Source organism: Lagopus leucura, unplaced genomic scaffold (assembly GCF_019238085.1).
Source record: "Lagopus leucura isolate 7727_CA_CO unplaced genomic scaffold, USGS_WTPT01 Super-Scaffold_100004, whole genome shotgun sequence".
Classification (NCBI taxonomy): Eukaryota; Metazoa; Chordata; class Aves; order Galliformes; family Phasianidae; genus Lagopus; species Lagopus leucura.
Genome location: NW_024962264.1, coordinates 57,540,845 through 57,557,495, shown reverse-complemented (window position 1 = coordinate 57,557,495; position 16,651 = coordinate 57,540,845). Strand labels below are relative to the sequence as shown.

General features: G+C 36.8%; 1 protein-coding gene across 1 annotated transcript in view; it reads right to left on the bottom strand.

Annotated features, from left to right (window-relative positions):
* Nucleotides 1-1,272: 1,272 nt before the first annotated feature.
* CLNK (cytokine dependent hematopoietic cell linker) overlaps nt 1,273-16,651 on the bottom strand; it is a 33,455-nt gene continuing 18,076 nt past the window's right edge. The window contains exons 11-17 of the mRNA XM_042871551.1: nt 14,888-14,906; nt 13,650-13,719; nt 12,597-12,637; nt 8,174-8,307; nt 7,738-7,815; nt 5,678-5,833; nt 1,273-1,419 (exon numbers count right to left, since the gene is read on the bottom strand). Coding sequence (XP_042727485.1) covers nt 1,273-1,419; nt 5,678-5,833; nt 7,738-7,815; nt 8,174-8,307; nt 12,597-12,637; nt 13,650-13,719; nt 14,888-14,906 — 645 coding nt within the window. The remainder of the gene's footprint in view (nt 1,420-5,677; nt 5,834-7,737; nt 7,816-8,173; nt 8,308-12,596; nt 12,638-13,649; nt 13,720-14,887; nt 14,907-16,651) is intronic.

Below are 16,651 nucleotides of genomic sequence, written 5' to 3'. Positions count from 1 at the left end.
AGTTAAATTGTATGGTGACTATAAAAGCCTAAAAGCAGATTATGTCATGCCTCATTTCCTTTTTGAGTTCTGCCAAACTCAGCAGAACTCCGATGGTTAGATAGTGTCATGTCAAAATAGTTTCCTCCAAGTCTGATAGTCCCAGTGGTTTGAGAGAAGTAAGTACAATGAATGTTCTTTTGTGTTATGATGCAGCATGGAGAAATGAAAAGGTTGCAAGGAAGTCAGCAACCAACTGCTCAGATTAGTTTGGTTCTAGTTTGTGCCACTGTACAGCACAGTGCATCATAAGTTGGGTTGGAATCTCATGGTCTGGGCTTTAATGTTTTAATTCTTCCAATTACTCAGTCAAAGTGAGAAAAGATGTTCATTGATGCTTACAGTCAGTACTTTCCTTTCACATTTGTGGTGAATCTTTCCAAAACTTATATTGTATGAATAGATATTGCATTTTTTGCTGGAAAAATACTTCACCATTTCGTCTGCTTTGATACATTCTGGAACATTTTTAGGTAAGTTGGAAACTTTTCTACTGTTTCTGCTGCTGGTTTTTATCTGTATCCTTGCACGTGGTAAGACTTTGGAGGGGCTATTTCTTTAATGGTCCTAATGTGTGTGTTTGAGCATTCAAATGTGGAATACAAATAGTTGCTGCTTGAGCTAAAGGTTATATGTTAAGCAATAGACCTTTCATCATTAAAGGTGTCCTTAGGATTTGGTCCAATACTTTGGATCATCAGCTGACACCCATTGATTTCAGTGGCTGCCAAGCAGGGATTTTTATTGTGCAGATACACACACATACAGGATTAAAGTGTTAAACAGCGAATACCCAAATAGCGTCTTACGTGTATTTTTAAAGGAAAGAATACACTTTTTTAATACAGAATATTTTATTGGGTTTTGCTACTGAATGAGCTTCAGTGACACTCAAGTAAGCAAGACTGAGTTTGATTTTCATCTTGTGTTAGGTACAAAGCAAGATAAGCAAATTGCTCAACCATTGTCAGAGTATCAGGAGTCAGTCTCTTAATGCTTGTATGTGAGTTAATACAATGACATATGCTTTACCTGTGTCCTCAGTTTTATTACATCTAGATAAAAACATATTGCAAGAATTCAAAATTGGAGCTATAATACAAGTTGGAGAGAAGATGTAGTAGAACATACAGAAGTCTTTGTAATATGGAGAGCTGATCACTCAGAGGTTAACCTGGCTTCTTACACATTTAAATAATTGTTCTATTTATATTTATTCAAAAGCTGGTGATGTTAAGGTAAGATGCGTCTTTTGCACAGCTTTAATGGATGTGTAAGGTAGCATTGTACTCTTTGGGCTCCTGTTTTATCCTTTCCATCAATGAGTGTGATGGGAACATATTTATAGAAGTCAATTATATCTTTCACAGAATTAAATTTCTGAGGGAAAAAGAAAAAAATGAAATTAGTGGTCGAAAAATGTAAGTGATACATATCTCTGTCTATAAAATCAAAACAATAGCTACTGACAGTGTTAGAAATAGGCAATATTTTGAATAAAATTATGATCAGACTATCATAAGACAAAAAGCACCTCATTTATTGTTTTTGTTGCACGTGATTGAAGAACAGCTGTTGGAGCAAAAAGGGAGCATGTCTAACCCTGGGAACACAGTATCACTTGTGAAAGTTTGTAATGGCAGGTGCAATGATAATTTTTTGATCTTTTCACTAAAATTTTACCTTGTCAAAAATAACATTTAGTTAGTAGTACAGGAAACATTGCTAGTTTTCTGTCCTTTGATTTATTTATTTATTTATTTTCCCACCAATGCTCAGTTTACCAAGTAAGTGAATATAAAATCCCTTTAAAGGACAGTTTTAGTTTTATTCACTGGTGTTGAAAACAGTGACATCCTTTAATCCTGTTCTTAAAATGATGGCTTTGTTCAAGGTCCTTAAACTGAGTCAAACTGGAACTGAAAGCTGCCCTCACCTGCCCTACTGGTGAAACTCCATCCTTGATTCTGCCATTCTGATGGTTCGCAATCCTTTACTTTTCTACTTTTCAGGCAGTGTTGTAGTCATCATCCTGTGTCTTTCAGTTTAAGTAGTACACCTCTCTATACCTTCTAAACTTTTGCAAGTGAAACAAATTCGACTTCTAATTTTAACTCTGGAGGTAAGTGATTTTTACTATCACCATTACAAAATTCATCTTGAATTCATGGGTTCATTGTTATTAAATTGCTACAACTGTACACAACAATGTAAGTAAACTATTAGTTTATTACTTTGAAAGAAATGCTTATTATATCACATTTGCTCTATTTACAGTCATATTGTATGCATGATGATATCTCTTGGAAATCACTGTCACTTCCACCTCATCCACACCCAGTTTAGAGCAAGAGGATTGGGTGTCATTTGGTGTAACTGCTCTTTAGTATTTTATGACAAAAGTTATTCTGCTTCAAAGAACATGAGCTAATTGTTATTTTTTTTTTTCATGTTTACTTGTATACTTTTTTTTCCATTTAGCATTTTTCCATTTTTTGTTGTGAAGAGATTTAAACATGAGCAAAGGTTTGAGTTGTTTAGCTCTGTCATGGGAACCGTGTACATCAAGACCAGTAGTGTTACAGCTATCTGTGGATCTTTAATAAAGAAAACAAACTGGCTGGAGGGGGGGGGGGATGGGAAGTAAGTGATGTTCAGAACAGCAATTTTGAATGTAAGTGCTTAAATTTCATATTAAATGTCCCGCTTGTGGATCTGATCTTTTCAGCCTTTTGTGATTTGATCTGGAGCAAGCTTAGTACAATGTAAGAAATCTGGCTACATTGCTAGTAAAAGATGCTAACAGAATTAAAATTGTTTTTTGTCGTCTTCGCTTGTATTCATTCCTGCTTGATGCTAACTTATCTGCAAGGAATTTCAGTAAATTGCTTCTGATCACCATTACATTGGCATAGAAGTAAAAGCATTCTAAAATAAAAATCTGATAATCAGAGAATTATTTTCTACCTTACAGGCCCCTTATAAAGGGCTATAAGAGCAGAGGGGCATTAAGAGTTAGTGATGCTCTTCTGGAAGTTGAATTCAGTGTGTTTTCAAAAAAAAAAAAAAAAAAAAAAAAAAAAATCACGATACAAAATGTAACCTGTATGTGAAAAATCCAGGGGGGAAAAACTTGAGTATTTATATTCAGTGTCTAAGAATACAAGCTTTCAGTGAATGGAAACAGACTAAACGTGCTGCAGAATATCAGTAAGACAGAACCTTCTTCACGACATAAAAATCACGTGAGCGCTGAGGCACTGGCACAGGCTGCCCCAGAAGCTGTATATGCCCCATCCATGGGGGTGTTCAAGGCCATGTTGGATGGGGTCCTGAGCAGCCTGATCTGGTGGTTGGCAACCTTGCCCACAGCACGAGGTTGGAACTGGATGTTCTTTAAGGTCCCTTCCAACCCAAGCCATTCTATGATTAACTGTATACTTCAAATCCTTGTTCTCAGATTGCAGTTTTCCAATTTTAGTTTCAGTCCAGATCCACTGTTCAAGATGCTCTCTTTTCTGTGCGTAAGATGAAACAAACAAGAGAGTCATTCGTTATGGTATTTCCTGAGATGGTGAGATTGTGCTCTGCTTCCTTTTAGTTTAGTAAAAATCCCTTCCCCCCAGTTGGTTTTTATATTCATGTAATTTTTTAGTTCCCTTAATTGTCAAGTCTGCTCAAATGACAAATGGATTGCATTTTTTTCTTTATTCCATAGTATACTATATTTCAGTTTCATTCAATTTTTTAAATCCCTTGTTTCTAATCTGAGGCTTTTTCATCTGGACAGTTACAGGAAGACTGAACAACATAAAAGTCATGGAAAGCTAAACTCTCAGTCTCTTAATTTATAATAAAACTCCAGGAAGTTATCTGTGAGGCTCAGTTCAGAACCGTAGACAGTATTTCACAGCAGACTGCACTGCAGTGTGCCGCAGTAATGGTACCAGCAGTACAATTTATTCTGACCTCCTGCCTCCCAAACTGTTCGTGTACAGTAAAGATTTTGGTTTATTATTCATTATTAAAGCAATCTTGCTGAAAAACAACTTGCTAGTTAACTTGCATCTCATATGCCTGAAAGCTCGTGATTTCTCCCGTGATTTCCATGAAGGGTTGAACTGTAAATCTTGGACCTGTTAAATGACTGAAATTAGTTTGGGTAGGTTTTGAATTCAGATCTTTGTTAGCTTTTGACTTGTCTGGACATGTCTGGTGAGGATGGAGTTAATTTCCTTCATAGCAGGTCGTGTGGTGCAGTGTTTTTAGATGGTAACGCACGGATGCTTTAGCTCCTGCTGACCAGTAGATAGCGTCAAGGCTTTGTGTTTCTCACTCCACCCCCCACGCAATGAATAGATCAGTGGGTGAGCAAGACGCTGAGAGAACGCAAGGGGCAGATGACCTGGGCTAACCGGCAGGGTATTCTGTGCTGTGTGATGTCATATTCAGCAATAAAAACGGGCGTGGATGGGGTGTAAGGAGCTGAGCCATCTTTTCCTCGGCTCATCCATGGGAGGTGCTGAGTGATTGCTTTTGCATCACTTCCTTTGTGTGTTTTTTTTTTTTTTCTTTCTCTTCCGCTTCTCCTTTGTTTCTTAAAATACTTTTGATCTTTGGCTTGTTTTGCCTTTACTCTTCCTTTCCTTTCCCCCATGCCATGTGGTGTTCGGCTGCAGGATGACTTTTAAAAGTACTAACATGTATAAAAAGGATGTAATTGAAGATTCAGCTATGTGGGCTTTACCATTTCACCTTATTGGGATATGTTTATTTACATATCTAACAACCTTTGTAGAGGTTTCTTGTTCTGCTTTTCTGTGTAGCTGAATTTAATGCTCAGCTGAGTAATTTTTTATTTTTTCTTTATCACATCTTTATAAGATGACTGTTTAGTTTTTTTCTTGTGTGAAAGACATGCAGATAGAGTTTTTGATACTTAAGCACGTAGACAAGATAAGAACTAGTTTCATCATATAATTGAATATAATTGAGTTTAGCTGTGAAAAAACACTACTAATGTAAAGGAATTGCTGACTGAAAGTTAACCATCTTTGAAAGACTGATTAGAGGGGAAAGTAACACTCCTACATTTTTTTCATGGCTTCTGAATATCCATGACTGCTTTTGTCCTCTTTCTTAATTTCTCTTTAATATTGATTTACAGTTTGTTATATGAGTGACAAATGATTAGAGAATCTGGCTATGCACTAATAACAGCAGCAGGCCAAGCTGTCAGATATACGGAGTTGTATATCTTCTAATATTTCTGCTTATCTTAAATATACCAGGCTACAAAATAAGCTACAGTGATAGGTAGAACAATACATACCTGGAAAGGGAGGACTTTTCCCCTTTACTTTGCAGGTGTTAGAGTAGGTAGAAAAATCATAAGTACTTAGGAAACGTTCATGTTGTTTTAAATCAGAGCATGTTATGTAAAATTTGATTTTAAATTATTAACTTGAGGTTTCTTGAAACACTGAGATGCAATTCAAATGCCGGTATTGTAAAACAAACTTTAATGAAGCATAGCAAGTATGTTATATGAGAAGTTTGTAACTGTCTTTGATGTTAAGAACTTGTATAGTGTGACACAGAAGCAGTAGACTAAAACAGAAGCAGGGATTTTACTTACATCGTCTCCTCTGAGCCCTGTCCCCAGTGCATACTGTTGACTGTCTTCCAGAAAACGTACTTTAATGTTGTATACTCTTCTTCCATAATAGACAACCAAAACATATGGTTCGGTGTTTGATTTCTTTGAACAATCTCTAATTAAGAAAGTCTCATCCTGTATAACACAAGTTATTGTAGCAGTTATACTGTACACTGCGGTAAAAAGTATATCATAACATTTACCCGTAACTGCTGTTTGGATTAAAATCTTGCAGAATTAGTTAATTGTAACAGTGCGACACTGTACAGTTGGAAGAAAAACTATTTTTTAAATGAAATTTAATGTAAAAAAAAAAAGTATTTTCTTTATATGTAATTCAGCTCTGTGTTAGTAATTTCCATAAGTCGTATATAATTAGCCAATAGTTTGACTGATATCAGTGAAGAATCATGTGCTGCCGTATTGTACATTGTTAAGCTGAAATCTGTCATACTCTAGTAAATGATCTTAAAGTGAAAATGGGATATTGAAAGTCAAGTTGCTAAAAAGAGAGGAGTTAATGAGTGACTAAGTAGGAAGAGAGTAAAGGCATTATAATTCATTGGTTTTCTATTTGCTTTCAAAGACAGCGTATGGATGAAACAGCTGTTTATGATACAAAGATATGGTCTTTTAATGCTTGATATGACCTTAGAGTTCTAAATTGTAGAGAGTCTTACTCTGATCTAATACATATTTACACTGTTGGGGTAATCTCAAAGCGTAATACAACTTTTACACAATTGTTACAACAATTTCAATTGTAGTGAGTTTCTTTTAGAAAGTGGAATAATAAAATGATACCCACAAAATGTAACAGTGAGAACTAATATTGCTAATAACAGAGAAATAATATTGAAAGGTAGTTTCGGCCATTTACAGGTGTGTTTGGAGCTGACACCCCTGCAGAATCTGTCAACAGGCAGTTCATAGTCATAAAGTTCAGTATGTAGGTAAACATTTGCATGACTGCAAATGTTGTAGCAATTTCACTCAGCACAGTGAGGCCCCTCATGTGCCTAAGGAGTTCATGAACCTAAATGTTATCTAGAAAATGTTTCAGATTCTGTGATCTGTCTAACTAGGTCATTCTTGTAGAAAGAAAAATGTTAACAGTGATGGAATGAAGACATCCCCATATTATTTCATGCAAGCAATTTTCTATCATGCCAACATGATATTTCTCATTTATGCAGTAGAAGTGCAGAGGAAAGGAAAATAAGACGTCAGCTTTTCAAAATTACTATTTCTTTAATTTATTGCACTGAGTGGGTACTCACATATATGGTTCCATATTTTTAACTGTGAGAGTGTTAGAGAATACCGTTAAAAAAAAATAAAAATCAACAAAGCTAAGAATTTCAGAGAATTCCAAGCATTACCCCAGTTTTAGGTTTTATGTGAATAATAACAAATTAATGTCACTTTAGTAGGAGCTGCAGGAGTTGCTGACCAGAACTGCCAACTGCACAAGCAGTACTGAACTTTTTTTTTTTTTAAGGATATGCAGTAAATGAAGAAACCAAGAGATAATATCAATCAAGGAATGCTGTTAATAATGTTAGTGTATCTGATTCTGTGCTTGCTGAAATCAGTAGTAAACCTCATGGAAATGTCTACATTTGTGACATGCATGTTCTGTAGAATTTCTTTCTGGTGGATCTGGTGTATCTGCCCTTCACCTTCTGCCTCTAGCAGCATTCTGCTCACCCTGCTCCCTCCAGGCTGTGCCTTTCAAAGCTGGAAATTAACAATGACTGCAAAACAGCAAGTTAAGTGGATGCTTTTATGACAAGAAGTTAATTAAAAAGTAAAATTGTGTCCTTAACCTCATCAGTAATGTCTGATGCGTTAATCAGTGGACGAGTTGGTAGTTGTATATATGTTGGTAACATTTTAAACTCTGTATTATACATCAAAGTTAGTATGGATTATATGGCTAATTTACAAAAAAAAAACAAACCTGAGCTGCTCTGGACAGTTTTAGGATGTTTTCTCTAAAAGTTTACACCATGAGTTTCAGGATAAATTGTACTCACAGTGTTCTCCTCCAGCAGCGCTGCCTCCGCTTCGTGGCGATCGTATTCTCCCACGTACCATTCATATTTGTTTAAGTCCTTAATTTTAAGACATAATAATCAGTGTATAGAAATGAACCACAGCTGCAGAAGCAAATGTCAGTAAAAACAGATTATATCTAATTTGCATTTAAAGCAACTTTATGGCAGTTTATTAAAATAATTATAATGCATCTGTATCATGAAATCATTTTGGAAAATGTTTCAAAATAAACATCTAAATTGTTATCAGCTTGTGCTGGATTGTTTTCGGGCGTGTTGAAAGCTCACGGATTTCAGGCTATTTAATTTCTTAGAGAAATGTTTTCAGTAGGCAGCATTTCTTAGATGTGTGCATGCTATAGACTGATAATCCTGTTTTCTAAAAATCCTTTCCATTAAGTAAAGTATTCTTTACCTTTTGGGTGGGTTGGGCAATATATTCCATTTCCTCTTTTACAAGTGAATGTTTTGGTTTATTTTCATATGCTGTGTAGCGTATGGGAGGTGGTGACCTCTTGACTGACACATTCTCTGCATTTACAGTGGACCCTGTGAAAATAAATGTAGAAAGAAAAGAATTGTATTGCTTTTAGTTTGGTCTTAATTTTACTCTATGAATTTTATACAATGGAATAGCGTTTGTGGTTTGGTAACCTTTGAAATTTAGAACTGTTTGTTATGATGGCCCTTAGGCCAGCATAGGCAGCAGCAATGATATCAGATTCATGCCTCAAGAAATACAATGTTTTCTGATGATCTTTAAGGTCTCTTCCAACCTGAGCAATCCTATCATTCTATGAGCATAGCGAAATATTAAATATAAATTATTAATAAAATATCAAGTATTACGTGGCATAATTAATGGGGGACGTATATGTTCATATGTAATTCTGCTCTGCTTTTACCCATCTGAGGATGTTCAGACAGATGAAAAATGTCTTCCCAAAGCAAGCGATCTGTAGTCTGTATGTTTAATGCTGCCTTCAGCAGAGTATCACCTGGGATCTGTGCGAGCGTGCAAGGCAAGGTGGGAGCATCAAGTGTGGGGTGATGTGGGAAAGCTTGGACTGACTGAGGCAGGTGAGGCTGCAGAGGAAACAACCTTAGAAAAGATTCCAGGTGTATGGTTAGGATGCATTTTGCAGATGCACATGAAGAAAATGGTTAATTGTAGTGTAAAAGCCTATCCTGCCTTACAACAGAAGGCCTTTCTGTTTCTTACATGCAGCGCTATTTGAAGAAATGACTTAATGATTGTTGTAAATGAGAAGAATGTAATAATTGATGGCTTCCATCTTTTCCTTCTGGTTTGTGTCATAAGAGATAGCACTGCTTGCCAAAATGATATTCTTATTTATTGTTCATGTTTTATCAGTATATTATTCTTCTACCTATACATAAAATATGATAGCATATGAAGGGAGTTCAGAAACTTTTTCATACAGAACAGTAATAATTGTAATTGTTTCATGTTTTCGTGTTGTACGTACCATGTTCTGGTTTACAGCACCATTACATTTGTCTCTAAGTCTGTAAACAATGTCCACTGATGTCAGTAAGAAAAAAGCAATGTTTTTTACGTATTGATTCACATTCAGAGGGCAATTGATCTGCTCAGAAATGAAATTATGAGCCAATTGTGTAAAGGGTTTGGAGCCAAGCATCTACATTTTCTTTCTGTGATCAGATTGAATTGTTAAAGTCCTTATATGCTGCTATTAGGTTTATTATACCTTGAAGCTGTCATTTGTATTCACATTTCATTTTTTGTGACTGTCCCCACATACTTTATTTTTAAAAGAGACTTCATGGTTAGTTCTACATTTGTGATATGTTCTGTAGAATTTCTTTCTGGTGTATCTTAAATTGTAGGGTGAGAAGTGGATGGAGATGCTCACCAAGAAATTAAAGAACGGTTACATTTTTTGCAGGTAATAATTTGTTTTTAGCAACAAAAACTAAAAATATCAGTGTGAAAGAAATATGTGCTTACATATGGTAAAAAAAAAAAATAAGGTTTTTGCATATATCTAATAAAATCAATACTGTATTTATGAAATATTTTTAAAATTTCAAATGTGGACTTTAAAGAAAATTGTAGGATAGCAGGGGGGTATGGGCACTTGTTTGTTCTGTCCCTGTTGCTTCACAAGGGCAGTGTTTGTACAGAGGGAAAAGGAGTTGTGCCTGACTGAATGACCAAGAGGAGCAGTGGAAGTTTCTGGACCTGAAATTGGTACAGGGCACTTAGGAAAAAGAATCAATATCAGTATGCAGAAGAGAGGATTGAGAGACTATTGAGAACAGCTGGAAACAGAGGTAAAGGGAGGTTTTTAGTAGATGTGCAGGGAGGGGAACAGATGGAGTTGTGCTGCCAGCGTGACTAACATGTCAGGAGGTAGAAGTGGCTCAGTGCAGGGCCACCACCATTGTAGAGCTGGAGCTTGTGACAGGAAGCTGAGGGAGGTGGGCATCTTTGACCTGGGACTAGCTGAGGTTGAGGTAAATCCTACTTCGAACAAATGATATGGCCTTTACATGCTTCCTGGTTGTAGTGGAAATGCTACGTCATGGCTTGAGCCAGTGATTGAGCACCTGGTAGGAAGGCAGGGCCAACCCAGGGGAGCTCAGGTGCATGCAATGAACCTGATGACTAGAAGGGGGTAGAGCCAGAATCCACCCCTTCCCAGACTTCATTTAAGGGTTGGCAGTAGGGGCAAAGTTGTTTGGGTGGAGGATCCCTGCCTGTCTGAGGCCTTCTAAAGGTAAGCAGATCCTTTTCTTTGCTTCTATGTCTATAGCTCTGCATTTTGGCTTATCCTCACTTACTGCAGCCTGGGACTTTGCTGCCCTGCTATTGTTGCTGTGCTTTCCATCACTTGATAGTGTTGCACTGGTGTTTATCTACTTACAGCATAAATTCAGATTATGCAACTCAGGCTGTCAGAATAGCTTGAAAGTTTCTGTTTTTGATAGGGCATTTGCAGAGGCAGTTGGGGGAGAGTATGAAAGTACAGTAAGTGCTGACAATGATAGCAGGAGGTTAACCTGCACAAATGTGTCTGATTGCCTCTGAGTCCCCAAAACCCCTGGGTCTCCCAGGGCACGAACTCTCAAAGAGTTGCTTTTAAAAACTCAAATACAGTATGGGTGAACCTGACTGGTGTACTTCAAATGACATTTGACAGTAGCAGTAGCAAAAAACCAAACCAAACAAAAAAACACCCAAAGCAAAACAAAAAGATAAGGATCATATTATTTATACGTACTCCTTCTACAGTATACATCTTCGTCATTCAATTTCATAATGAAAGGCCAATATTTGAGAGAATTTTCCTTCTAGCATCTTTTCACTTCATCATATATTTATGCAAAAAATAAATAAAAATTGCAGAACACAATCATAAGTTTTTTTCTTTTGCTTGCATAGTTCTTACCATAAAGTTGGGTTAATGAATGATTTTTGGTTTTGAGAAGTCTGTAAGCAGATGCTGTTTGTTTAAATCTTATTTACTTCCTTTATGAAAATGCTTTTTAAAGCAATGGAAAATATGTTGATAAGGAGAGATGAAACATAGAAATTTGGGGCCAAAAGGATTAAATAAAAAGAAGCTTTTTATTTATTTATTTATTTAGTAGGGATAGGTTAGCATGCAACAGGTCCAATGAGATGCAACAGCAAAAAGCTAACACCTCTTTTAAGGATGTTTGTGGAAGTATCATCTTCAAGAATAACAAGACAGAGTGGAGAAACCATTCCTGGGCACATCTAGCTTAGGGAATTGCAGACAGCACAGGGACAATGACGGGAGTGACATTGCCATGGTTACCGGACACGCCACCCCAGGGGCCGGGGCTGGGCACAACCATCACTGCTGGCTCCCAAGCCTGTTTGTTCCTTCACAGAATGCTATGCAGTTCAGTGAGTCATCTATTTCTAGCCATAATACGCTGACAGAACTGTCCCATAATGCTACCTGCAAGTCCCTCCCTCTAGGAATCTGCAGAATTCCCAAAGCAGTTTTCACAAAGAAAAGATCCGTGTGTTCACTTAAAGTCATCAAAACAATAGCAGCTGCCGAATAACATCCTCAACATCTGCAGCTTCCAGTCAGCTGACCACAGCTCTGAGGAGGAAGCCTGTGCTGCTTAGTGTCCTTTCTTCATATCTCTTTGCTTGCCCAGCTATTTGCATTCTGCTCCCATCCCCATCATTGTTCAGCAGCTTGTACCAATCTCCTTGTTTTTCTGAGGTCCCAGCTGAGGCATTTCTGAACTTGAGCCATGCACACAGTACGGCCAGTAAGTTCTACTGGTTCTTATTGATTATGCCATTGTTTTGTTTTGTCTTTTTAAACAAAAACAATCGCTCCCCTTGTGCTGGGACTTCTGGATTGATTAAAGGCCTGGAGCATCTTCCATATGAGGAAAGGCTGAGATAAATATCTAAAATGCAGGAGTCAAGGTAATAGAGGTGGATCCTAATGGGTAGCAAGCAGCAATAGAACAAGGGATAATGAGTGGAAACTGGAACATGAGAATTCCAATACTAATCCAAGGAATAACTTTACTGACAGAATGATGGAGCACTGGAATAGTCTCCTCCTCTGGAGACTGTGAGCCCTGCTGCAGGGAACTGCTTTAGCAGGAGGTTGGACTCAATGATCTGTGTAAGTCCCTTCCAGCTCCTATGATTCTGTGACTATGTGCATCAAAAATGCCCAATGCAGACGCACACACACACAGACCCGTAGAGCTGGTGCTTAATGTGTCACCATAACTGTGATTAGCATTTCTCCATTCCTGGTTTAGTTTTCAAAGTGATTTCTGGCTCTTACCTGAGCTGCAAATGTTTTTGGAGCTCTGCGTGTATTGAAAGCTAGGAGAAAGCAATGAAAGGAATGTCAGAAAAATATTTCTCTCAGTGGCAATTGCTTAAGAGTAAGATCACAGAGCAATGTACAGCTGTGCTGCCCCAAAATATTCTTTAATCCTTCAACACATTGATGTTTTATACACTTCTGGTTTCAGGTGGTGATTTTGTGTTTAACAGCTTTCGGCTGATTTCTCTTCCATTGATTTCTATTAATTTCTCCAGTCACTTTTTGAAGTTACATACCTTTTTTGACCCTGGCAAGTCTTTGCAAGATTTTCATGTTATGTTATGATGTTTTGTGGCAGTATTATTTAGAACTGGGAAGTACAGTGGTCAGATAACTTCTCATAACAGAGCCACTGGTACAGTACTAGGGGTCTTTTGTGCTGCCACGTTTACTACAGGTAATTATTTTATCTTGGAGAAGTACTGTTGTCATCAAGAAGGATAGATGAGAAGTTCTGTTCAATCATTCTGCTGCATTTGTCTACTTAAAGAGGGCATTAAATCATAGACACCTTGCCTATACTTTATCCTATACTTTTATATTTTATTAAGTGGTTTGGGAGGGGTGTGTGTCATGGATTTAGATTGAATAACATATTTACAAAAGATTTATGTAAGCTAAAAAAGTAGGAGAATTGTAGCAGATTTCTATAGAATAGTAATTGGCCTTAAGAAGGCCATGCATATATTCTTCATATATAAAAATAGAATGTAGTGGAAATGCTGAGGCTGGAGGTGGAAGAGTGACTTCATATGGTATGTTTAACACTCTTTCTTGAAAACTTAGGCAAAAATATAATACAGTAGTATGCTAATAAAGATAACAATTCAAGCATAGCCTGAAAGAACTTCCAGAGGATGGTTACTCTTGTGCTTCAGGTAAAAACATAGTGTGTCACTCCATGGCATCAAGAAGTGTTATAATCCTGCTTTTATTACGTAGTGAAGTAAAATTTTATAGCTGCAGAAAATGTAGGTCTTGAAGCTTCTAGTATAATGAAATTCTTACCTGGTTTTAGGAAGATACTTTGCTTTATACTGTTGATCTTGTACAATCAATTCAAGTTTCTTTTTTGTATCTGTGTCAATTAATAAAACGTGTAAGAATTTATTATTTCCTCTTATGTGTAACTTTAACAGAATTTAGCAACTACTATGAAAAATAATTAAGTTAACCAAGTTCATATATGAGGGGAAGCAGTTCAATGGAGAAATAGGCTACAGTTAGCTTAATTTAAATCAGTCAACTCATTATTTCCTTGAGAAACATTATTGTAGTACTGAATGTTACATGGTGATGCTGGACATCACAGGCTTTGCTGGCGCTGTATATAATTAACAGAATGGTAAAGAACAGAATGCTATACTAGAAATGTATGGAGAGTTTATAAATCCCTTTTGTAGAGTGGGACAGATAATGAATTATCAATGCAGTCAATACTGTTTGTACCTGAAAATCAGGAAACTGCACCTTAATTCACAAAATGAACTGGCTGACAGAAGAAATTATGAACTCATTGACAGGGAGGTGTAAACAGCATCATGATTAATTAGCCTGTGTCTGTCTTTGAGGTATTGTCAAGTAAAAAAAAAAAATATATTTTTTTCCTGGACCTTCATGCATACATACAAACTGAGTGACATAAGGTGTTCTTTTAAAAGCTTTGTGTGCATTTAAAGAATTTATGTATTTTTAAAACACTATTTTAAAACAAAACCAAACCACCACCCATGGTTTTATTTGTAGCTTCCAAAAATCTTTCTTTCAAAATTCTCAGCCTCACATCTCTCAGGAGAGAGTCAAGATGGAGAGAAAGGAGATGATGTATTGGCAGATTAGAATTGTGCCTGGTTTTTTAACCTTTCAGGATATCCCTCTCTCATATTTTTAAGGTTCCAATATTATTATTTTTTTCCCCTAGGGCCTTAAGAATTTGATTTGCCTGGAACGAGTATGTTGCTCGGCTTCCCTGGATAGGTGTAGCAAATGTTGAGTTAAATTCCTTTTTCTGCTCAACTCCCACAAGCGTACAGATCAGTCTAAATCTCTCTGTTCTCAGCAGATGTATATCAATGGGATGTCTAATACTAGTTTGAATATAGGGCCAGACTGTATGATCCTATATAGCAGGATGTATGTCAGTTTCCTTTACTGATTACCTCAGATGGAGTTTTAATGATAGAATACTTTGGTCTTGTAATACAAAAGAAAGAAAACAAAATAATATTGTATAATTAAATACTAACCTTTATCTCTTCCAGATGCCTATATAAAATGATAACACAGTAAATATTTTTCTTTTAATTGCCAACTTGAATTACCGCAACAAATCAAAATATCTTTTCAATTTAAAACATTTTATAGACATTCAACTATGAGCACCTGATCACTTTGTCAGAAATTCAGGCTGAATTCTCATCTCAGTCCACTGGCAACAATGAGAAATGAATGTTCAGGGGTATAAATGAACTTAGGGTTTATTGCAATGATCGCCATTTCATGATTGCTTTTGCACATCAGTTTAGCTAACAATATGGTTCCTCATCGATTTGGTATGAAATAAAGAGATTTTGATTGACTGGAGACACGTTATCCGAAGATTAAAATCAGTCATTTCTTTTCAGAGTCCTTAACTGATAGTGTAATTACTTTTGCTGTCGTGGCAGATACTTCATTCAAAATCGCTGTGTGGAGAGTCTAAATACAGCATACTATATTACAAAGAAATGAATGACAGATAGGTATCTAGAGACCAGAGTTTGGTGCATTTCCACTATATTTCTGTAGTATTTTGATTCACATGGGAATGGTAACTATTTTGGTTTCTAATTCGTTAGAAGAATATAATTCATAAATATTAAAGAGAAGGCTTTTTTGCTCTGTGTAGATGTTGCTTCTTTAGTCTTCCCAAAAACTTATCTTCCTGTTAATGTTTTTTGCATTTCTTAGAAATTAGTTTGACCATTCAGGTTGGAAGGGATCTGGGCAAGTATCTAGACCAAACTTCTATTCAAAGCACAAGATGGTTGGTGAAGTCAGAGCTTTGCTCACCTCAGTGTTACAGACATCCAGAACATAGTCTTCGTTGCTTCTCTGGGTCACCTATTCCAGCATCCTCATAGTTACCCTCTTAATTTTTTTGTTTTCCTTTTTTCTAGTTTTCCCCTCTCAATCACCCTGCCCTGCAGTTTGGTGTCTAAGAACTTGGCAAGGGTGCATCTCGTCTCCTCCTCTAGATCGTGCTGAAGCTATTTATATCTTAGGAGCAATATGAATGGGAGGTGAACCCATTCAAATCCAATTTTATTGTCTTTTCTGTGTTATGAGATGTACAGTATTTCTCCTTAAGATGTAGCCAAACTATGAGCTTATTAGGAGCTGAAGTATTTGCACAGCTGTATTGTGACCAGCCAGAAATATTAATTACAGATGTAAGATGTTTATTGTTCTTGGGAGTGTTTTTTATTTGGTTTCTGTAATGAATCAGTATCTGGGACATGGCAAAGCTTTTGTGTTAAAATATTATCTTTCTTGGTAATATTGTTTGGCTTTAAATGTGAATTACAATATTGCAATCAAAGCATGTTTTTAATAACCTCTCAAAGCATAGGAGTTTCAAACCATCGCAGGAGTGAGGTTCTGGGGCAGCCCTCTGGTTGGGACTGTGCAGAATTAAAATTCAAATCATTTTGAAGTTAGACTAGCTTGTAGGTTTGTGATACTGCATCTGTGTTAGGAAATGGCTATATTTAGCTGGTGTAGAGGTTCCTTTATTTCCTGTTCTCCCTTGCAGTGAGATAAAAAGAAAGTAATAGCAGTGTATTATGCCTTTAAGTGAGTTCATGGCTTTGCGTCTCAGTTTCTGCCCTCTGTCCATAGGCTACTTAGAGGTGTGGGCGGTGAGGGAGAGCTTTCTGTTGGCAGCCTCTGCTGGAAAGGAGAGCCCAGAGATTCTTCTTTAGCATTACTGGCCTTGAAAGCACTCAAGTGACTCTCCATTTTGCACAGCT